Consider the following 24,824-nt stretch of genomic DNA (forward strand, 5'->3'; position numbering starts at 1 on the left):
GCATTTAATGCACAAAGGGCTTGAGACAAAGACTGCTGTCGATAACTTGTCCTGTCGCTTAAATCCACATTGCAAGAACATTTAGTAAGCTTAGAGGTGTGTGTTTTCATCATGTATAAAATACCAGTGAATTTTGGGCTTGTGGTGATATTTGTTTTGGTCCCCAATAAGGAAAATGGCTCAAATGATCAAGAATCAAGTATTTTTAAAACGTAAAAGTGCCAAATGGGTTTTGTGAGGGTTGGATTTGGGTTTAGGGTTGGGGTAGGACGTAGTATGCAGTCTGTACAGTAAAAAGTCATTATGTCCCCATAAAAATAGCTGTACAAGTGTGTGTGTGTGTGTACTGGTTTTGGAGGTTTACAAGGACATAAATTTGTATAATGACATGGATAGGATCTAGATATTACTATATTGAGCTGGTTTATGTGAATTATCACAGGTTTTCTGGTGGCAAGGTGGCTTAATGGTTGGCTCACAGCAAGAAAGTCTCTAGTTTGAGTCCCGGTAGGCTAGTTGGCATTTCTGTGTGGAGTTTGCATGTTCTCCCCGTGTTTGTGTGGGTTTCTCTGAGTGCTACTCTTTCCCCCACAGTCCAAAAGACATGCAAGTGAATTGGGTAAACAAGTGTTTCCCATTACTGAGTTGCGCCTGGAAGGGCATCCACTGCATAAAACATATACCGGAATAGTTGTCGGTTCATTCCGCTATGTCAACCTAATTATATAATTCTGTTTTTACAGTATAAGATACAATATTTCTATGGAGAGAACTCCAAAACTAACTGTGCGTGCGTGCGTGCGTGCGTGCGTGCGTGCGTGCGTGCGTGTGTGCGTGCGTGCGTGTGTGTGTGTGTGTGTATGTGAGAGAGAGAGAGAGAGAGAGAGAGAGAGAGAGAGAGAGGTTCTCTTGTTTCCATGCTTTCTACCTTCTAAATCTCTGTGCATTGGGGGAACGGAGAGTTTGTGTGTTTTGGCAGGTCATCGCAATGGAACATCTTCAGCTGATGAGGTGTCATGAGACTGGTGCTCAAACTCAAGCTTTCCTCTAGTAATGGCTCCCCTCAGACAGCTGCTGTACATGAGCTGCAGGCAGATGCACAAATGCAAAACACAGTCATACATTTGGCAGATATCTTAAAGTGTGCATTCAAACTATGCCTTTTTTTCACATGTGGTTCCACGGTGTCAATCCAGTTCTAAAAAGGGTCAAACCAGTTCATGCACTACCAGTACTAAAACTCACAGAAGTAATACACAAAATAGAGAATTTATTCACGGAAATCTGTGTATTTATGTTATGATACTGTTTGTAAAGTTCTTTTAATTATATTTATTTATTTAATATAAATATATATATATTTACATAAGTTTAAAAATTTATTACAAATACAGTTAAAGTCTGAATTATTAGACTGTTTATTTTTCCCCCAATTTCTGTTTAACAGAGATTTTTTCAACCCAATTTTATACATAATAGTTTTAATAAATCATCTCTAATAACTGATTTATTTTATCTTTGCCATGATGACAGTAAATAACATTTGACTAGATATTTTTCAAGACACTTCTATACAGCTTAAAGTGACATTTAAAGGCTTAACTAAATTAATTAGGTTAACTAGGCTGGTTAGAGTAATTAGGCAAGTTATTTTAAACCGATGGTTTGTTTTGTAGACTATTGGAAGAAAATATAGCTTAAAGGTGCTAATAATATTGACCTTAAAATGTTTTTTAAAAAATTCAAAACTGCTTTTATTCCAGCTGAAATAAAACACATAAGACTTTCTCATACTGTGGAAATTTTCTTGCTCTGTTAAACATCATTTGGGAAATATTTAAAAAAAGAAAAAAAAATCAAACGGGGGATAATAAATCTGACTATATATATAAAAACATGTTTGTGATTTGGTGAATCACATTTTGAATTGTTTGTGAATCACATTGTATGTGATTTGAATATGCAAATTAAATATATATATATATATATATATATATATATATATATATATATATATATATATATATATATATATATATATATAGTTTGTATGTGTTATATGTGTCAAATTATTTACCTTTAATAGAGCTGAAACAGAAAGGCACAGTCCACTTTATCCAGGCCTTAAATCTCCATGCAAAACAAACAGAATTACCGCTCTCATCATGTCTGAACAAAACCGCCTCAGTGTCCAAATAAACGGCTCTAACGGCTTTAACTCCTCAGAGACAAACTTGCTGAAAAGACTTTATATGTGAGAGGGACACATTAACAACTGTCCGCCTGGTGTCCTGTAGAAAATACTACTTGCTGGCCTTTACACGCCTGTTTGTCTTCAGAAAACAGACTGTCATTGCCTTTATTTATAACCAGCTGGGGTGGCTGTTCTGCTTTAGAAAAAGAAAACAGGAATGCCCAGACATGACTGTTCCTGGGGTGCAAGAAGCTAAAGACATAACAGTAGTTGGGAAAATCCTCCAAATAATAAATTTGGTTGTTTTGTTGACTTGTTAATTATAAGTAGTTAATACATAAATCAAAATAAACACAGTGCCAATATTGCTCTCAAAGAAAAACTTTCTGCGGTGGGAAGAAACCCCAAAGTACAGGATCAGCACTGTAAACATTGCATTATGCTGTGGACTACAAACCTCTAGCTGTTGACACAATTTCAAAATGCAGAAATGGTGTGAACATCACTTTAATATCATTCAGTTAAGTTTAATTTAAACAATTCAAAGCATATTAGGCATCGAACAAATTCACAATCTCTTTAAGAGTAATACGCTTAAGTGTCTTCATAGGCTTCAGTTCATGGCACCAGGTAAACACCGGGGTGACACTTCCTTGCTTCAGCCCATGTAACTTGGTGAGCGAGAAAACAGTGCAGTCCTCTGTAGCACACCTTCGTGTTGTCTGTAATAGTGTTTTCCCGGTACTGAAGTTTTAAAACGTCCATTTCCCGCTAACATTTAGGCGCCGCTGAGCACGTTCTTAAACTGTGCTGATTTTAAAGCCGCGAACATCAGTCGAGTCATCAGTGGATCACTCGTATGTGTTTGCACTCGGTAAACATCAGTGAAGTGTGGTTAACTGATGACTTTTACGGCCAATCACATTCATTTCTGTTGAGCACTGGTGAGCACTAAAGCAAATCAGTGCTGTTTAAGAACGCGCTCAACCGTGCTTAAAATGTTAGCGGGAAATGGGAAATTTTTTTAATTCAGTCCCGAAATTCAGCCTAATATAGCGGCAAATCAGTTCATTAACTTGGGTTTCAAAATGGCATCTAAAACGTGTGTTTGGGAAAGAAAATGTTAGCTAACTAGCTGAAAATGAGGTCCGATATACCTTTTTATTTTCATTATCCATTCCGAACAGAACTTTGGGTCACTCAGAAGGTGGTGAAATTATAAATTTGTGTCACTTTCTCTTTGCTGATAGGATATACAGCTAGGTACACAATGTTTCTGTGTAACTCCAGGTGATACTTCCGGGTTTTTTTCCCACCGCAGCCTTGATTTTGCTTTTAAAATGGTGGCCGCGTGACATCATTCTATATATATATATATATATATATATATATATATATATATATATATATATATATATATATATATATATATATATATATATATATATATATATATGTGTAATTTATAATCAATTATGATAGGGTTTTGATCATTTTATAGAAACAGCTAGTAATTCATATATGGTCTTTCGTCAGAGAAACATTTGTGGAGCTGCAAGAAAATTTGCACTTTGACCTAATTTCTCAGAAAACTTTCCGCTCTTCAACTATTGATATGAAGGAATTTTCCGTCATTCATAAATCAGCATTAACAGTAATTATTTCCTGTTCTGTCTGATCTTTCCGCTTTTTATTGCATCTCTCTTTCATGCTCAGCTTTTCGTTGTGTTCTCACCAAGGTGTGGCTTCTGAACAACTCTACTTCAAAGGGAGTCATTTTTCTTTCTTTTTTTCTGCCATCTCTGCTTTTCCTCCCTGCTTTATCTTCAGAACTTTATTCGTCTCATCAGATCTGATGGTGTTTATAGTCTCTTGAAGGTTCTCCTCCCTCAGTGAGCTTATGCTTTATTCACTCTAGCATTAACCATCAAACATTCACATCGACGATACAATAGCAGGGAATGCCTTCACTGAGAGGCCCAAGCCTATTATTCAACACAATGCCTGACCTTTCATACGCACACACACTCATGCAGACACGCTACGGCTAGACTTGCCTTGAGTCTCCTTTTCAGGACAGAGCACAATAAAGCACAACTCCTGCATGGACCAACAAACTCGAGGAGACACCAGAGTGGTGTTGTTCTGTCCTCCCGGAAGCCCATTCCTCAGTTAACTAGTGTTATCTGCAAATCAAACAGAATGCTAATAAGCCTTTGGCTGATTTCTAACACTTTTCAGGCCTGCAGCTTTTTATTGTCTTTCTTTCAGAAGCGAGTAGCTGATGTTTGTGTTTATGCAGATTTCTCTTGTCTCATGTGTGGCAGTAGACGGTTGATAAGTGTTTTACAGCTACTGTGTCTCATAGTGAGGAATTGAGTGATTTGTTATGGGTAAATACAAAGTCTTTGAGCTCTAAAAGTGTGTGTGTGTGTGTGTGTGTGTGTGTGTGTGTGTGTGTGTGTGTGTGTGTGTGTGTGTGTGTGTGCGCGCACCAACAATAGATTCCTCCTGACTCATGATCATGACCTCATCAGTTCCACATTAGGTTTCTTTTTATACTTTTTAATGCTTAATTCTGATTGGATGATGGTCTTTTCAAGACATTCTGTTATTTTTAGGAACCTTCACATTACTTCACCAAATGATTTATGGTGTTTTTGGCTTTCACGTTGGACGACCTTTTTCATAGTTTCTAAAACAACTAGCATAATTTCCTGCTTTTGGCTGTGTTTGCACTTTAGGAACAAGCAATGATTATAGCTATTTGGCTTTTGGGAGTACTAAATGGGAGTGCCGTTTACGCTAATGCGTTTGGAGCTTTTACAAACTATTTTGGAGTGTTTCGAAAATGGTTTTCGAAAAAGGCTCGTTCTGATTACGTATCCCTTTATACATTTTTGGAGAAAGCAAAATCATTTGAGTTTTTTTGCAGTTTTTGTTTTTGCGAATCCGCCAGAGGCCGCTGTGTACGTTTTTTTAAGATCTCAAATGTCTCACACGAGTGCCATTCGTGCCTGCTGTTCTTGCGTAAATCCACCAGAGGCCGCTGTTGACTGACTGATTTACTGACTGACCAATCCCTCTCCCTTCTCTAAACCCAACCAATAGTGTTTTAAAAAGCCCCGATTGACCTGCCCACCCCTACCCTAAACTCAACTGCAATGTTTTAAAAATCAACAAAGAAAAAAGGAAGAAGAGAAAGAAAACAGATTTTTAACACGTTTTCAGATTTTTCCACATTCTCACCCTGTTATTTACTTGTTTATTTTATTTTTAGCTTTTGTTTTTGTCTTACCTGCTTTCTAGAACTGTTCGTCTCTGTACTCCAACCCCTTTGTCACGGTCAGATCTGCTCTGTGTCTCAAGTCTGTCAACGTACATGTCGAGCTACCGAACAAACTGGTAACAGTAGAAAATCCAGTAAGGTAAAGCCGGAGGTAAGCGGTCAGCTGGGAAGCAAGAAAAGGAATGACGGTCATCCTGCCCTTTAGCATTCGTTTTAAAGACAAAATTCAGCCATACGTAGCTCTGGCTACAAAATTCACGTTCTCTAGAACCCTATTTAGGGCTACGTTTGCAGAATATGTTGCAAAAATGCCATTTTAATTTGGAGATGCTAGTGTTCTGTTTCAGTGTAGATGGACTAAAACACAGGGGTGTTTCAGTAAAGGCAGCTATCCACAATCACTCTCTTACTGGTCATCTAGAGTATTGCGTATCATTCCCTGATTTGTCAAGCCTATCTCATGTGACCATCACACAAGTGATAGCCTACAATTATGGATGCCAGCAAAATGTGCCCATTTTTAGTCAGCGTAAATAGTCATCTATCATGTGTTTTTTAGGCTGTATAGTGTGGATGGAGATTGTTTTTCGTAAATGCAATCAAAACGCTAGTCTGGCCGAGAAGCATTTTCATTCTGAAACATTCATTTTAAAATGAAACACACTAGTCTATATAAAACCTAATTTAGCTCATATTTTAGAGTTCATTATGTAGGGACTCTAACCAAACCAAACACAATACGAACTACAGTGATGTGAGTGTATGTGGAGTGAGCGAATACATGGCACACAAAATGCTGGCAGGGTATTGTAAAGTGTAACAAGACAAACGTTTAGAAAGTGAATGTCAGTGGCATTTACTAGACAATTCAGTTGCACCCAGACACCTGCGAGCACACACACACACACACACACACACACACACACACACACACACATACACATACTCTCTTTCTAGCTCTCTAATATCTGCAAGTTTGTGTATCAGTGGCTTTTTCCTCTAAAGAACATTCATAATTAATTTTGGGATGACATGCACAAAGAAATAGTCTTACATACTAAAGTATTTTAGCCACAAAAACTTGTCTTATGTCTTAAAATACAACAGCATTTTAGGGTGTGATATCACAGTGTGAGTAATTGATAATGATTGATCGTATGCAAGGTAATTTATAATGATTCAACAGAATGTTTATGAATGAATGTACACTGGTAGTAGCTATTAAGGAATAAAAAATGCAATGTATAATTGTAAAATAGTAATAAAGAGAAAAAGGAGATTAATGAATATTTGGTTAATCTAGAGGTGAGATTATACACAGGCAGCTATTAAATGCTGTCTTTCTATTGAGGTCCTATGATTACTAAGTTTCCAGGTCAGTCATTGAAATAGGGCAGACAAAAGTGATAAAGAAAGAGGCAAATGCATAGTGGGCAAGTGCCTGTTTGTCTAAATGAGTCTCTTGGGAGTTGTATGATTTCATGTGGGAAAGCAGCCCTGTGTCATTAAAACTGACCTTGAAGAAAAGAAACCCATCTTTCTAACTAACCTTCAATTATAGGTGGATTTATGAGTGTTTGTTCTTGTGTTTAATCTCCAGCATTTCTGAAATCCTGACCTATACTGTACTTCATTATGTCTATTTTTCTCTATGACGTTCAAAGGTTTATTAAAACTACTTTTATTTTTTTTGCAAACCTATCCAAACTAGCCTGCAAAAAAGCAAAAGACCCTGACTTTCTCTTTTCTCGCAGATTGAAAAAGCAGAATGTTTGTGTAAGTGGTAGCAGAGACAGCTGCGTTTGTGTTTAGTATGTGTTTGCTGACCTCAGTACACTGAACAAACAGCAACAACAGGTTCAGTGCTGCAGGTCGTTCATGACACTCACTCTCTGTTTCTGTTTTTCTACAATAAATCAGATGAATGCTTTTAAGATCAGACCAACAAACCCACGGGAGAGGGTCTGAGGAGAAAAAACAGGGGAAAAAATCAATAGGGATTACTTTAATAAGCATCAAAAGCAATGGCAGGAGAACGAATGTGAAATGGGGAGAATAGAACTTTATTAGAGGACAGAGAAATAGAGAGAAGGACAAAAGCAGAGATGAGTATTAAAATGCATAAGAGACTTGAATTAAAAATACATATATGTGACTTATGAATGCTAAACCATTTTGCTATATCATTTTGATCAATCCCATGGTATAGCCTGTTTGAAGAGGGAACTAAAGTATTAAAATAAGCTTAATCACAAATACTTTATTTTTTCATATAAGACAGCTAAAATAATAAAAGATTCAAACACGTTATGACAATTTGTTAGAATCCTAAAGCATTTGGTATGTGTAAAGGTTTTAAAAAAAAGAAAATTCACTTAAATATAAAATTGTATTCAATTTAATCTAAATGCATCGCAACGGCGTGTAGTGCAAGCTCTGTGATTGGGCAGCTTGGTAGCACTGACTAGTGTGGGCGGAGGTGAGAGCCTCGTGAGCCCAATGCAGCGAGTGTTTACAAGTGTCGAGTCCATGAAGGAGGTCTAGATGAAAATTGTTGTTTTGTGTTTACTTTATGATTAAAGTTGTTGCATGTCTGCCGCTTCCCCCATCAAAATGATTGAATTTGAGCCACTTGAACATTTTACCGTTTAAATAAAAAAAAAAACACCAGTGAAGAAACTTGACACAAAGGAACATAAACACCTGCTGCCAACTAGCGTTTCAGAAGTGTTATTGCACAGAAACACAAACAGCGCACAGAAGTATAAAATGCACGGTCTCGAATTCGCATTGCATGCACCGTGAGTCGCGTTGATCACTTGACGCAGAAGTATAAACCAGGCTTTAGGCAAGGGTCGGTATAAGATTCTGACGGTATAATAACTTTGGATAAAAATATCACAGTTCCACGGTATTGTGATTACTGCTCTAAAATATATTCTTTTTAAATGTATGGGTAAAAAACAACAATACAAAATATTTTATTTTGAGAAACATTTATAATATTGTCACAGTCACCAGCAATCTAGCCTATGCAGATTGCTGGAGAACTACAAATCTGCCAGCAAAAGAACTACACATCCAGTCATGCACCACTCACACACCTGGCCTAGATCCCCATGATTGCAAACAGACACAGCTGAAGTTGTTCAGGACTATTTAAACAGAGTATTCATACAGCTCTCAAACACACACTCATGGTGTTTTTAGAGTCTTTTTATACTGCTTTTGTGAACATTACGGTGCAATTCCCTTGCCTTGTTGTGTTTTTGACCCTCGCCTTCTTTGTATGTTTACGTTGTATTCTGCCTGCCTTTTGATCATCTGCCTGTTTATTGACTACGACTCTGGATTTCTTGTATACTTCTGTTTTCACCTGTGTTGACCATTGCTTCCTTGTCAGAGTCCCTTCACATTACAAATATTTTGTTGCAGTAAAAATGTCAGGCTAAATTATTCAAATTAATCGTTGACTTCTGCAGTCTTCATTAGTTTTGAAAACACAGATTTCTTTTCAATTTAAAATGGCATCTTTGGATATCTTTTCTGCTGGAAAAAAATCATACACATGATAGTGTGACAGTGTGACAGTTTTAAACTTTTCAAAATTCTTAAACTCTTGTTATATTATGTTGCTTAGTTTTTTTGTTTTTATATAGAAAATTGAACTGAGAAAGTCATAAAACACCTCTCTACAAACACACTTAACACAATGAGAGTGTTGATTTTTCAGAAGCAAAGAGCCCAGACCAAGTGTGAAAAGAGGAAAGCTTCAAGCTCTCCGATTGGCTGTTGGTCAAATTCACCCTGAAATCTCATGAATACATTTCTGACACTAATGAGCAAACGTGCCTCACGTCTAAACGAAGCAAACCAACATTTGTGCTCTTGTTGCAAACATCTACTAAAGTGACCAAGCATGAGGTACATCAAACTGATGGTACAGCGCACACAGATCACCAGCAGCCTGTTATGACTGTAATCCTGCAGTGACAGACAGAGATGTTGAGCCGTCTGTAGAGTGAGACCAGAACAATAGCGTGTTAATTACTGCGACCCGCATGAGCTGCATAATCCTGCTACTGTACACGTGCCAGACAGCATGGACAAGCAGCCAGCCTGCAACACACACACACACAAACACACACACGTGCAGAGAGAATAGACTCGAGATGCAGAGAAAGAGGCCGGATGTGGACCGTACGCAGAGAAAAGCCTTACTGTTTTAATTTGGCAATGCGTAAATTAGAGCAACGCAAGCTTGTTTCCTCTTACAGATTTACTAGTTAAACATAAAGACTTTCATTAAACAAATATACATCTTTTTCATGCATCTTATGATGCTTTGCATACATGAAGTTTATGAGTAAATTATGCAAACCATGAATTGAAGTATTTTTTTAAGTGGTACAATGAGGTGGCATTATTTTTTTCATGGTTCATCAGTCAAATATTAAAAGGCAGCTTTCAGAAGTCTCATCAGACCCCCAAATAACCCCAAAGCAACAACCATAAAACTATTTCTGTACTCCCTGTCAATTCAACATTATTTAACTTTATAGATAAAATGAGTAAAAATAATCTGGGTGAACAAAAGACAGTAGGCGTAAAATAGCTTTGGCGACAGATATGATGCTTGTGATAATAAGTTAACAATAAAATAAGTTATGGAACATTATTTTATTGACGAATAAATAATATATCAAATTCAAAAGAACTTTATTGGCATGACTTGGCAAGTATTGTCAAAGCATCGACCATTATATAAACGATGAATAAAATAGTATAGTGAGTATATAATACATATAAAATAAAAAATAAATTAGAAATTTGATAAATACATACACAAATAAATAAAAATACTAATAATGATAAAAAACTATAATATCATTAATTTGTTTTACTTCGACATAGTACACAACAGAATGAACCGCCAACTTATCCTGCATATGTTTTACACAGCAGATGCCCTTCCAGCTGCAACCCAGTACTGGAAAACACCCATACACTCTCACAGTCACAATCATACCTTATGGCCAATTTAGCCTATTCAATTCACATGTAGCACATGTCTTAGGATTGTGGGAAAACCAGAGCACCCGGAGAAAACCCACGCAAACAAGGGGAGAACATGCAAACTCCACACAGAAATGCCAACTGACACAGCCGTGGCTCAAACCAGTGACCTTCTTGCTTTGAGGTGACAATGTTAACCACTGAGCCTTTGCACTGCCCTAAACTATAATATATCATATAAAATACATTATTATAATTGAAAATGAGTCCTGGAGAAAAGCTGGAAGTGCAGCTTATAATTTAAAATGCAGGTGTCATGAAAAAGGTAGATAAGCGAGAAAAAAGCTCAGGAATGACCTAGCTAGATGAGTTTGGCGTGCTGAGGGGGTGATTGGGATATTTAAGGGGGAGGGGTGGTCAATGCATTACCTCCTCTAGTTCAGTAATCATTTGCAACCCCATTCAGGTCCAAATTTACCCACCCGTCTTCCCCCTTTCCTTTCAGATCCCTCCACACCCCCTCGTAATGAAAAGAAACAGGGTCATGGTGTGTGTGTGTGTGTGTGTGTGTGTGTGTGTGTGTGTGTGTGTGTGTGTGTGTGTGTGTGTGTGTGTGTGTGTGTGTGTATGTGTGTGTGTGTGTGTGTGTGCGTGCGGGCACATGTAGACAATGGGCAGATTGTGTGTGTGTATGTGTGATCTATATTCCAGTGGTCTAGATTCAGTGGCTGTATACTAACATGGCAAGCCGGCTTATCAGTGGGAGACTCGCTCCTTCTGTCCCCCAGCGGAGACTGAGACGGATGCGCACACATGCGAACACACAGAGCAGATGAACACACATTTGTTGCAACAGATAAAAGCAATGCATCAGAGTCTGAAGTGAGAGTTTTTTTGCTTTGAGGTTGTTCAGGAAACTCACATGAGTTTGTACGTATGTAACAGATGTTTCCTTTAAAATGTATTGGAGACATAAAAGTAGGCACTATTAGTGACAGGGTGACATATTCCCCTAAATTAAGATTACAAATGTTTTTATTTTTTACTCATAATATTTGGATACATTTTTCTTAAATTTGTAGTTTGAAAATAGTAATATTAAAATATAAAATCATTTTAAAAATGATTATTAGCTTGGCATGGGATCTATGATGACTTATTCCATGATAAAATTAATACTTAATACTGCAGAAAATGTAAGAGAATTCTAAATGAATTTTTAAAAATAAATTTAGAACATTATTGTAAAAAAAACAACTTTTATTTTTCTTGAAAAATCATTACCAAATCGCATGTCAAACATTAATACAGTCATTTTTATTAGCTTTTTAACAGCAAGGTAAATAAGTTTTGAACTTTAGTAATGTTAATAAAATTTCTGTATATTAATATATGTAAACTTACAATGCTACAAATGTTTTTTAAATGTTTTCAATAAGATCATGTTTTATTACAGTATAATAGAGTTAAACTCATTAATATCTATTAAATTAATTTATTTGTTATTTATATATATATATATATATATATATATATATATATATATATATATATATATATATATATATATATATATATATATATATATATATATTATATATTGTATGTTTAAAAATTCTACATTAATTTTTAATTAAATTATGTTTCTTGAGGACTAAATCCATGTACTTAAATTGCTTTTAAATGATCATGACACTATGCATCACAGGAATAAAAGACATTTTAAAATTTATTGAAATAGAAAACAGACTAGTTTTCCCCACAATATTTGTCCTTGTACTGAATGTTTAAATGAATAAATCAACCATATTTAGCACATGAACATTTGTCCACCTCAAAAACATGTTTTGTTTTATTCTCTCTGACATCTGTTTATTTTAAGAAATATTTGAGTTTATATTGAATATTTATATTGATTTATTTTTTCTCAGAAGAAGAACATCTTAATCTAAGTTCTGCCCTAAAGGAAAGGTCAAGATATTATGTTTCAATTTTTTCACGTATGAAAGTAACAAAAACTTTCTGAACCTGGCAAATCTCAGCAGTTTGACACAAAACTGCGATAACATACTATACCTAGAATACAAATGTCAGTTTATGGTCTTCTTAGAAGAAAACTTTAGCAAAAGAAGATTTTAGCAAAACTCAATTCCTGCTAATTGCAGTCTTGAAGTAACCCTGTAGAGATTATCGAGATCTCATTTGTGATTTGTCTCGTATTAGAACAGCATCAGGGTGGATACTCTAGATGAGCTCTACTAAAGAGATGCTTGGTAACCGAAGCACAGATGAACAGAGGGGCATAAACTGCACCCCTCCCGCCCAGCCCCAGGGATTGTGTGTGTGAGGGAGGAAGGAGGAGGTGTTTCCCAGGGTTGGGTTGAGGGGGTGTGTGTATGTGTGTATGTAGGAGGGGCTCATTGTAAAAGCGATAAGCAGTGATCAAATGAGAAGAGGCACATACTGACTTGTTGGCAAGAGGACACAGGTTTTCGACACACTACTTGTCCAGTTCTCCCTTGTACTGGGAGGCCGTGACAGTTGTTCACAGGATCCACCTGCCTCACACATACACTCACACTGGAATAATGGTGTTCATCGGGACTTCGCTCAAGACAGTCATTAAATACTTCAAACGCAAGGGTAAGAAGAACTCTTTGACCATTTGACCATTTTGTTTGAGTGTTGTGTTGGTCTCAGTCTAAATGTATGGGTTTCGATTAAATGTGTGAGATTGTGTGGGCGGTCAGTACTGTGTCACGTGTGTAAGTTTGGAATTGATCAAGAGCTGTAAATTAATATATCAGAATGGACAAATGAGTCATTTCCTGTATGCTGTCATTTGATTTTGCGTTTGATGTTCACAGCTTGACTTTATGGACCATAGTTTGACTGATATAATTGTGTTTTATATGTAGAGAGAGCGAGAGATGTGTGTGCGTGTGTTTTTGTGACATTACTTTCATAGTGTAATCTTTTAGGAGCATTTCAATGTGTAATATTAGCTGTATTAGTTAAAAAGTAATATTGATGCATTACTAATCAACATAAATTTATTGTATGGTGAAGACTTGTTTTGGTTGAATCCGATTTGCACATTAACCAGATACTGGTTGATCTACTAAAACCTTTAATTCATTGTCATTAAATCCTTTAATTAGCTAAACTAATCAGTTAGTAAGCCTTCACAAAAACTAAAATGTTAGTCATTAAAATAACATTGGTTTGCTATCTTGGTGATAAAGGCACAATAAACATTTTTAAAATCGCCATTCATTTTTAATCTTCATTTATCTTCTATGCTGAAATGTGGTGGATGAGCTCATCGATATTCCAGTGCTACACGTGGTGGTGGATGGTAACTGCATACTGTGTGTTTTGTGTGGATACGAGCAGGACCGGAGGGATTATGGGAGTTTTGAATAGGCCGATTGCGAGTGCTGAGCTCAGGCTGATGTGGAGATTGATGTTAGGCACAATGCAGGTTTTTGTTCCTGCTACCGTTCTCCTCGGTCTCCCAGAGCTCACAAACAGGTTTAATGGGGACTGGACTATCTGAGTGAGCGTGTGTGTGTATTGCTCATTCTGCAATCATCTGATATTTATTGTAGGCACTTCAAAAGACTCACCCACTTTTATCTTTCCCATTGAGTACAAAGGTTGTTTAATGGTTTTTGCGCATCTGGTTTTGTCGTCTTGTAAATGGTCCTATTGATACAATGGACAAATGTGCTTTTTTCCAGTGTTGTGTTCAGGAACAGATTTAGAAATTCATCATTGTGGGTTCATTTTGTTTGGTTCTGCTGTGTGGTAGAGCAGCATGAAAAATCATTTTAAAAATCTCAATCTCTGACAAGTCTGACATCGATGCAAACATTTTTTTATTTGCTTTTTAACAGTTGTCATAAAACAGCTTCATTCTTTAGTCTTGGAAGCCTCACATTATTGTTTTTTTTCTTTTATGAAAAGGTAAATTATCAGTACTAAAGTACTAAAATAAAAGCATATAGTTTGGTCACTGCTATCTTTGTTAGCATAAAAAGTATATTAACCTTAAAGCATAAATTGAAGCTTTAAATGAGGATTGTATCAGTTATATCATTATGCCAGTATTTCCCGTTAAAAGTATTGAGCAAAACAACCAGAAAAACTGATTCATCCAGTAGTAAAACGGATTCATCCAGTCATAAAACTGATTTTATATTAGTGAGTCATTGAATCATTCATTCATTCCTTATCATTCAAATTGTTTACATATTTTAAATAAGAGACTACAGTTGTTAGCTTCTTTCAGAACTGCTAGTAAATTACATGTAATTGTTTAGTTGTCTATTTAAAATCATCTGAGAATCATAATCAGTTTTAATCAGAATTTTCAATTCAAGTCGGATTTGTGCAGCTTTCCTACACAGCCGAAATAGTGGCAGGAATCGTGTATATAGAACATTCAGGAATATGGTTTGCGCAGATTACATGTTGACCTGTTATCCAAGTCTGCTGGACGGTAGATTATTGATCTATTTAGTTGTTACCACATCAATAAAGCGATGATCACAAAACATTTTGATAGTAACCCGAGGCAAATACACAAATTCAATTAAACAACTCAGTGCATTGATGTTTCCGACTGTGGGACTTTTTTAGGGACAACTCTATGGTTTGTTTTTGTTTCAAATAGTTACTAATACACATTTAAATGGTACAGGCCTCTGCACATTGAAAGCTTGATGTTTAGTGTCAGTCACAGACTGTAAATTGATCTTGTGAACCTGGAGCATTTGTTAGATGATTAGTGTTGTTCAGTTTGCAAATGGCTGTGTTTGTATCGTGCTTATGGTACAGTAGTGAATGCCCTCTGCATCCTCCCATGCGTTTGTCTGCATTGTCTTGTCTGATGTCTGCACATTCGCAGATGATGCCTTTGAAGGGAAAGTGTGTTGCTTTGAAGCCCAGCATTGATTTTGAACAACAAAAAGTTTAAAAGCCCAGTGTTGTAGTTAATAAAGAAAAACCTGGGGTAGGGGATGGGAGAAAAGTTTGTGCACTTGGTTTGATTGCTTGAGTTGAATTTCAACACCTTCCATTTGGTGTTTTTTCATATTGGACTTTTTTCCCTATGTCGTGTATTCTATCACCATCAACATGTCTTTATATGAAACAGTTCTAATGTTTGGGGTCAGTAAATGTTAGAAAAGAAATATTTTATTCTATCTTAGCAAGAATGCAGTCATTTTACATTTTAGAAAATATTTCTGATTCAAATAAATGATATTCTTTAGAACTTTCCGATCTTCCGGAGTGCTGTAAAAGTTATTATAGTTTTCAAATTTAACAGCAAAACTTTTGTCAAAATAATAATAATATAAGATATACACAGATCTAGATATTTTATATCAAAAATGTGCATTGTTGAGTTTTTTAACAGTACAAATAAGAAATAAAATATTGATTTTAAGTACTATTAAAATTTTAAATTCTATAAAAATTCTGAGAGTGTTTAAAATTGTGCATAAATGTATATGGGTCAATGACGTGACGCTCATTTTTTTGTGTCCATGTCTTTTAAATAAATTCAAGTAGGTTACAGTTTCAAAATAAATAAGCAAATTACTTGCATACATTCTCTATTTTGAGGACCAAGTTTAATTTTTTGGTTTTAATCCATTTTAAGAAAATTTTTAGGGGATTATTGCAAGAATGTCAATGTGGTGTAACCAAAAAAAATTGGTACCAAATAGTTTACCTTGTTTAAAAAATGTGAAAGCCTTAATGAAACATTGTATCGGCTAGTCTGGCATAATTTTACATTAGACATATTTAATAGTAAATAAAGGTAAATATAGCACAATTGTTTTAAATATTATAATTCATTTGGGGAATTTTTTCTGTCACCTCAAATTTCTGAAATGTCAAGATGGTGTAACCACCATTTATTGAGCCATTTTGTTAATATTGTGCACAAGACAGTTAGACAGGAAATTGAATCACAGAGAAGAACTCTTGATAAGACTAATTGCTGCATGCAAAGGTTAGTAACTCTTTTTAAAATGTGAGATACTTTGACCTTTTTAAGGTATGGTCAGCTATTCTTAGATATGCATGTCAAATGGTAAGACCCCAGAAATGCACTGATAATTGTTCATAATTATAAAAATAAGTATTATATTTAAAAGTTAAATTTGAAATATTCCCACCAAGCCCATGTGCTTACATAGATGTTATTGATAATGCCTGTCAAATTTCATTTTAAGTTGAAATGTCAAGGGGTGTAACTGGTTACACCATTTGACTCATATAGCAGGAGTCTTTCTGTCAGGGGTCAATTTAGTCAAATATCATTAGTTCATGATGCTGATCAAAAATGCGACATAAATTAAACTACTATTTGTGTTCATAGTGTAGATTATTTATTTATTTTTGTTTGAGAAATAGGTGCTTAATCCACAACCTTACTATTAAAGCTCTGTAAACATAGGATAAAATTATTTTACTGCACAACATGAATGTTTTTTTTTTGTTTATGTTAATCCATGTTTATATTCACACAATATAATGTACACACTCTCTCATTCACACACACATTCATACACTACAGTCAATTTAGTTTTTCTAATTCACCTATACCGCAAGTCTTTGGACTGTGGGGGAAACTGGAGCTCCCAGAGAAAACCCATGTCAACTCCACACAGTAAGCCATCCTGGTCCATCTTGGACTCAAACCAGCAACCTTGTTGCTATGAGACAACTGTGCTAACCACATTAGCCACTGTATCACCCTCCTTTGAAATGTTGTAAGTATTTTTTTTTCTTCTTGAGAAAGTCTTATTTCTTTTAGTTTGGATAGAATAAAAGCAGTTTTTAAAATGTTTAAGCAGTTTTTAAGGTCAATATTGTTAGCCTTCTTAAATACAGAACAAACTACAGTTACCAATGACTTGGCCAATAGATCTTACTTGCCTAATTAACCTAATTACATTTTTAAATGTCACTTTAGGCTGAATACTAATGTCTTACAAATTATCTAGTCAAATATTATGTGCTGTCATCATGGCAAAGATTACGGAAGAAATCAGTTATTAGAATTTAGTCATTTAAACTATTTTGTTTAGAAATGTGTTGACAATAATATTCTCTCTGTTAAAGAGCACTTGGGAATTTCTTTTTTAAATAAAAGAAAAAATTAACATGGGAAATGAAACAAGGTTGACAAGCCTCTATAGACTGAGTGCACACAGCCTTAAGTTTTGGAGGTTTTCATACTTGATGCGCTTGCTGTTGTACTATTATTATTAACAACTGGAGGTGACTCGGAGGAACTTTAATGATGAAAAGTTGTGAAGAACAAGTCAGAAGTTGCTAAACAAATGAATTGCAGTTGAAATCAGTTTTGTTTGGGTTTTTTTACAGCATGTCTGATAAAAAATTTTCTTCTGGAGAAAGTCTTATTTGTTTTATTTAGGCTAGAATAAAAGCAATTTTTAAAAGCCATTTTGAGGTAAAAATTATTGGCCCTTTTAAGCTTTTTCCCCGCGATAGTCTACAGAACAAACCATGGATATACAATAACTTATCTAATTACTCTAACCTGCCTAGTTAACCTAATTAAGCCTTTAAATGCTACTTTAAGCTGTATTGAAGTGTCTTGAAGAATATCTAGTCTAATATTATTTACTGTCATCATGGCAAAGAGAAAATAAATCAGTTATTAGAGATGAGTTATTAAAACTATTATGTGTTGAAAATGTGTTGAAAAAATCTTCTCTCTGTTAAACCGAAATTGGGGAAAAAATAACAGGGGAGCTAATAGCTCAGGGGGACTAATAATAATTCTGCATAATTCTGAAGTTAACTGTATAAAAATAAATAGTTTGTGGATAAGTTGTGGATACACTCATGAAATGATTTGTTGTCAGTCAGTCGTGTATGCTTACAAAAATTGGCCTTTAATCCCAGCACCAAGGCAACAACGAGTAAGCAGCAGTTCTTACGTACTAGTGATTTACGTACAGTGTTTGGCAAATTGTTTCTAAATAGCTTAAAAGTAAAATAGTGGATTTTTTTCTAATATCATCTACTTATTTTTATTTTAATTAAGCCAACTGAAAAGAAACAGTGATGGAAAAGGTGTTAAATGTTAAACATGTTTCTTTAGTTTGTTAATTTTCTATTGATGAGGGCCACACATTTAATATAAAGGATGTTATTACTTGGTGTATTAAAGTTCAGCAACCTGGTTTCATTGTTCTAAACACATTTGTCAATGACAATCCCACTGAAATTGTTGACTATCATTCTTAATTTGAATTGATTTTAATTGTCAATTTCAAAATCTTTGGCTGTAGAAGCAACACTGTCAGGTGGTGTAACTGGTTTTTGTCAATTGGTGTAACCAGTATTTTACATAAAAATATAATTATGTACATGGAAATAATGTGAAATTAAAATTAAAACACTTAGTTTAGTGTAATAAAATAGTTTTTAACATTTTTTACATAATTTGTCAAAGATTATTTAGAAACCAGAAGTGTTTTTAGCATGTGTCTGGCCGAATATTGCAAAAACTCATTAAAATGTACATTTAGAGATAATGCGAATACAATAAATGTTATTGTGGTATTTTAAAATGAAGTATTTATTTCAGTGTGTACACTTGCATATCATCTAGAAGGAGTAAATTTTTTAATATTTCACAATTTTTGGCAGTTACACCATTTGACATTTTCAGTTGCATTCAGTCTTAATGTCTGTAAAAAATGGTGTAAATGTTATTTTTAATTACATAAAATCAACATGAATACAATCTGTACATTTTAAAATATCTGACGGATGCTTTTAAATCAACTTTGTAAAAGATTTTTAAATTTCCCATCTTGCCAAACCTGTTTTGTCACTGACCCGTATATATATATATATATATGTGTGTGTGTGTGTGTGTGTGTGTGTGTGTGTGTGTGTGTCTATATTAATATTATATATCTAGATGGATGGATGGATGGATGGATAGATAGAGAGAGAGAGAGAGAGAGAGAGAGAGAGAGATATTCACCCTGACAACACCTTAAGTTTACCTTTAAAACTTCTCACAATGCTATTTGGCCTGAGGGAGATCAGAAGCTGTGCACAGAAGCAGTAGATAGATTAATGTGCAATCACGCATATGTTATGTGTTAGTCTCTTTGAAGTGTGATTAAGAAATCACTTTTATATTGAAAGTCCTCATGAATGAACACAATGGCCTCCTGTGAGCTCTTCTTGCCAGTCTAGCAGCTCTGACATGATGGCCCATCACAGACTAATGGCCCAGTGCCACCTGTGGACACACCTGTGAAAAACCCACACCACTGCTCCTCCACGCTCCCTTCCTCTCACGTTATAAACACCAGCCTGTTGTTGTTTTTGTTTGTTTGCTTTTGGGACAACTAGGGGTTTAGCTCCAGGGGTCTTTCCTCAACCGTCCCTTTTACCTCATGGCTCATTTGCACCTTTGCCAGCTAGATTGTGTATTGGCACACTTTTTTTGTGAAATAAATGTGTCCTAATAGTGTTTTTTGCAGTGTGGAAAACATATATGACTGTCAACATCCCAAAAAAATGTGTTTTGTGACCCTTTAAATTAGTTAAAAATGTGTTTGTTAAATTTGTTAAGTTTGTTAAAAGTTTATTTTAGATTGCACCAAACTTTAAATCAAAACCTCTTGGTTCTGATTTGACTCTGTGAGTCCACAAATTGTTAAATTTGGTCCCTGTCATTTGCATTTGGTGATATGAGCATGTTCTTTGCATTAAGCAGAGTCATGTGTTTGGCTGCTTTAAACAATTTGTCTGTGATTATAAATGTCCATTGTGGGAAATAAATAATTAGAAATGTTGATCTGTTTTCTTTAGCTGTATCTAATCTGGATGAGGAGAAAAAGTGGACCGTGCACTACACTGCCCCATGGCACCAGCAGGAGAACGTCTTTCTGCCAGGCTCCAGACCGGCCTGTGTGGAAGATCTTCACCGTCAGGCCAAAGTGAACCTGAAAACAGCTCTCAGAGGTACGAGATACACTATTTAATTTCCATTCACCCGGAAAACGAGAACTATAAAGTTCACCTAAATATATAAATACTATAAAAACTATAAATACACTTAAACAAAGACATGTTCACCAAGTTGACATGGAAGAACTATTTTGGCTCCCCAAAAAGTTCTTAAAACAGTTCTGTTTTTTTTAGCATGAAGAGAATTTTAATAATCTTTAGAAGAACTTTTCATTGTACAGAATCTTCTGTTTCTTTGATGGTTCTTTACTGAATGATCATAGGCTATAGGCTTAATTTTTTTAAATTTATTGAATTCTTTAAAGCCTCAGTGTAAAAGGGTTGCTATACATCAGAATCAGCCTCAAACCTGCTTCAGTTCTCATGACATCAGCATTGCTCTGGGAACAAACACATCAAGCAGCAGGTGAATGTGCCTATGATGTCACTTCACACTGGACACCTGTGAAACAGCCTGTTGGTGACATCCAGAGCCGGTCATTAGCAGTGCAGTTCAGAGCCATACACATCAGTGTTCAGTTAGCAGATTCTGGCCTGAATGTTAATTGTAATTTGAGACTGATCTAGCTGTACAGGTGGCTGATGTGTAGCCTTTTTAATTATACATGCACAGGTGTGTAGCTCATCTTACAATAATGGCGACTTTGGGCTTTCAGAAGACAGGAAGAAAGGTAGAGCTGTATCATCAAACACATTTACCTTTAAGCAGTTTATAATTCTCAGTCGGTTGTTACGTCTGCTGTTTTCTGGCAGGCTCTTTGATTGGGTGAAAGCTTTCTTAGTGTTTATACACTTTCTCTGCCAAGACAAACAACACTAAGCACACATGTGGATCAGAGGAACTTCGCAGGTGTCTTTAACATTTTTTTTTGAGAAGTTTAAAAGCTGTTGTAAACAGGCTTGTCCCTTTAAGGTCTTAACTGACAAATAAGTGTTGACGGAAACTGTGAAGGATTAGCAAACAAAATAAACAGTGGTTCTGGAGAATTAAATGAAGACATTTTAACTGTTGTTGATTTTTACGCACTTTCTGGATTTGTCACTTATGTTTATTGCTCTTGGGCAATAATATAGTTTGTTCTGTGTGATGTTTAAAGCTGGAGCGGGCCAATTTTTTAGTTAAATGTTTATCTGTTTCAGTTTAATAGCCAGAGGCAGATATAATCTGTTTATTTTAGCATTTTAACCAGCCAGACACAGCAGTTGTGTGAATCTGTCTTTCAGGGTTCCCACAGGGTCATGGAATTTCTGCTATTTGATGAAATTTTAAAAGGTATATTAAGAAGTCAGGTAATTTTAGATTTTTCATGGAATATGAAATATTTTTATTTGTCACTTTACTTTACAAGACCCTTTTTTATGTAATTTCTCTACACCATATTTATGTTGCATTTTCTCACTTGTTTTTATGCTTATTCTATTTTCAGTTGAATTTTATTCATTTCACAACCATCAACTGAATGTCAAATATAGTCAACAGACTCTACCTCTTAATTACACATGTCAACATAAAATACACTACCGGTCAAAAGTTTAGGGTGAGTTTTTTTATTTGTTTATTTTTTTTAATTAATTTTATTTAACAATTTAAATGAATTTATTCTGTTTATCAAGGTGGCATTTATTAAATGTGAAAAATGTCAAATTATTAAATACTTATTCATTAAATATTTATTTATTACTTATTGTATGTACTTTCAAATTAAATTATTACTCCAGTCATTATTGCTTCTGTTACAATTACCATTAATAATAACAATAATAAGTCGGAGACACAGTGGGTGAGTAGCACGATCAGTCCTCAGCAAGAAGGTATTGGCAGTTTTGTGTGGAGTTTGCATGTGGTTGCATCTGCGGTTTTCCCCCACAGTCCAAAAATAAGCAATATAGGTGAATTGGGTATGTATGAGATTGAGTGTGCATGGGTATTTGTTGGAAGGACATCCGCTGCGTAAAACATATGCTGGATAAGTTGGTGGTTCATTCCACTGTGGCGACCCCTGATTAATAAAGGGACCAAGCCGAAAAGAAAATGAATGAATGAATGAACGAATAACAATAATAATTAATATTAGAGTGATTTCTCAAGGATAATGTGACTCTGAAGACTGGAGTAATGAAGCTGAAAATTCCCCTTCAAAATTACTGGAGTGAATGAGTGAATTAATTTATAAACTACATTTGAACAGCTATTTTATAGTCCAATAACATTTCACAATTTCTTGATGAAATGAATGCAGCCTTGGTGGGCAAAAAATTCTACTGACCCCAAGCTTTTGACCGGTAGTGTACATTTTAGAAGCTTTGGTTTCAAAACAACCACTTCAAAGTTTGGGTATTGAAAATAAACAACAAAAAATAATATATATATATATATATATATAAACTTTGTAAAACTACTATCATGTGAGAGGGAGCAGTTCACAGCCATGCAAACAGTGCTTACCTCTGATTTTTGGTCATTTGGTCATTGTTGTTCTCATAAAAGCATTTTAATATTATGCAAAGAAAAAAAGTGGACTATTTCTCTGTTTATCATAGGTGATTGGAAGTTTAGCTTTTTAGTCAGTGGTAGTTTGGGAAACCTGTCAGCTGTTTAATAGAGTGTATCACACAGCTGCAGTGCAGTGTCATAAAAATAAAAGTCAGGAAACAAGGGAAGACTTGCAACAGATGAATGTGTGTTTGTCAGAGAAAAACTGCTTGATCCAGATGACTGAAGAGATTGTGGGATGTGTGCCAAGGGGATGGAGCTGCCATCTGCAACAGTTCCTTTAGAAAGCCAGGAAACATGATACACACACACATACAGAGTGATGCTGATCTGTTTAATATTGTTCTACATACTATTGTTTTGTGTGGTTACTGTAAAATAAAATAAAAAAACAGTGGATCATCAAACATTTCTTAACATCACCAGGCCTGTAGCGATATCTATGTTTTGTCTTATGATATATTGCACCAAAATATATTGCAATAAACAATATTATTGTCATTTTAAGACCATTTCATGCCACTCATTATATAATGCCAGAATGATGATATAATAGCATCTCAATGCCTGTGCACTCTTCCAAAAAACACATAATATTTAATTTAATTATAGTATATTAGAACAATTTATTAACTGGGCATTGGAATCAGAATGTGAAAAGGCATATCCTAAATAAATGATAATACATATTAACAATTTGTGTATAATAATGATATCTGCTACCAGATCTATTTTCAGTTGTCATACACCCACATGAAAATATACTATAGTAATTTATAGTAAATACTATTGTGTTTTTTAACCATACTGACACAGACACCTTCAATAGAGATAGAGATGTTGCTCAGCTAAAATGTTACTAGAATTGCTTTTTTTAAGTACGGGCAATATATATTGCATCACTAGAAATAATTGACGTTATGTTCATGTGTTGTGCGACTAGTCGACATATTGATTATTGTGACAGTCCTAAACATCACATTTTCATGAAGACCTGAAAACTGTAGTTTGTATCTCTGACCACTAGAGGGAGCTAAACACTAAATAAACACTGACTGTGCTTTTATACTTGAGCTCATATTTGCAAGTTATTAAAAACTTTCTTTCAGACTTGCGCTGATGTGTCTTCTCTTTTCACACAGAATGTGATAAACTGAGGAAGGATGGCTTCCGTAGCTCGCAGTACTACTCACAGGGGCCCACTTTCTCTGGCTCCTCAAGCTCCCAACATGAGGACGAGGACCTTGAAGGCGATGACGCTGACAAAAAGGTAGGCCTTTTTAACAAAACTTCAGTGACTGTAGTAGCTTAATTAGCATTTTCTGGTGTAGTGTTATTGATTTGATACTGATTTAATAGTATGTAATAATATTAGTATGATCTACAGCTATGAGAGGGGAATATAGACTACTTTAGCATTCTAGTTGTTTTTAGGTGTACTGGATTTATTAGGCATTGGGTTTGAGTGGTGTTAATATTTGTTTTAATTTATAAATATCTGATGACATTTCTTCCAAATTACTAGTTACAGGCGACAAAGTGTGTACGCATTTGGATTTATGCAAATTGGTGTTTTGTTTGTATATTTTCCATATGCCATTAGTTTCTGTTTAGCTTTAAAAAGTGAGGAGTGAGGGAAACTAAAGGTGTCGTATCTGTAACACTTGTTTTATTCAGGATAACTATTTATTTCTGAATTAAATTGTTCCTTATTTTTATTCCAATATTTTGCAGTTTTGTGATCAAGAAATTAGAAACATGATTTTTTTTCCAATACTGGGTTGCAG

General features: G+C 35.1%; 1 protein-coding gene and 1 long non-coding RNA gene across 15 annotated transcripts in view; both read left to right on the forward strand.

Annotated features, from left to right (window-relative positions):
* Positions 1–24,824, forward strand: part of nhsl1b (NHS-like 1b) — a 165,768-nt gene that overhangs the window by 112,879 nt on the left and 28,065 nt on the right. For 12 of the 14 annotated variants that reach the window (XM_005160764.5, XM_005160767.5, XM_009294777.5 and 9 more), the window contains exons 2-3: positions 20,385–20,537; positions 24,180–24,307. In XM_005160764.5, coding sequence (XP_005160821.1) covers positions 20,385–20,537; positions 24,180–24,307 — 281 coding nt within the window. Of the gene's footprint in view, positions 1–12,957; positions 13,143–20,384; positions 20,538–24,179; positions 24,308–24,824 lie in introns of those variants that run through there. The other 2 variants (XM_003200723.7, XM_073933360.1) reach the window with 1 other exon arrangement.
* On the forward strand, positions 2,054–5,394 carry LOC141379303 (uncharacterized). The gene is made up of 2 exons (XR_012395851.1): positions 2,054–2,861; positions 3,783–5,394. It is a non-coding gene; the product is annotated as an uncharacterized lncRNA (long non-coding RNA).

The sequence above is a fragment of the Danio rerio genome, chromosome 20, assembly GCF_049306965.1.
Source record: "Danio rerio strain Tuebingen ecotype United States chromosome 20, GRCz12tu, whole genome shotgun sequence".
Classification (NCBI taxonomy): Eukaryota; Metazoa; Chordata; class Actinopteri; order Cypriniformes; family Danionidae; genus Danio; species Danio rerio.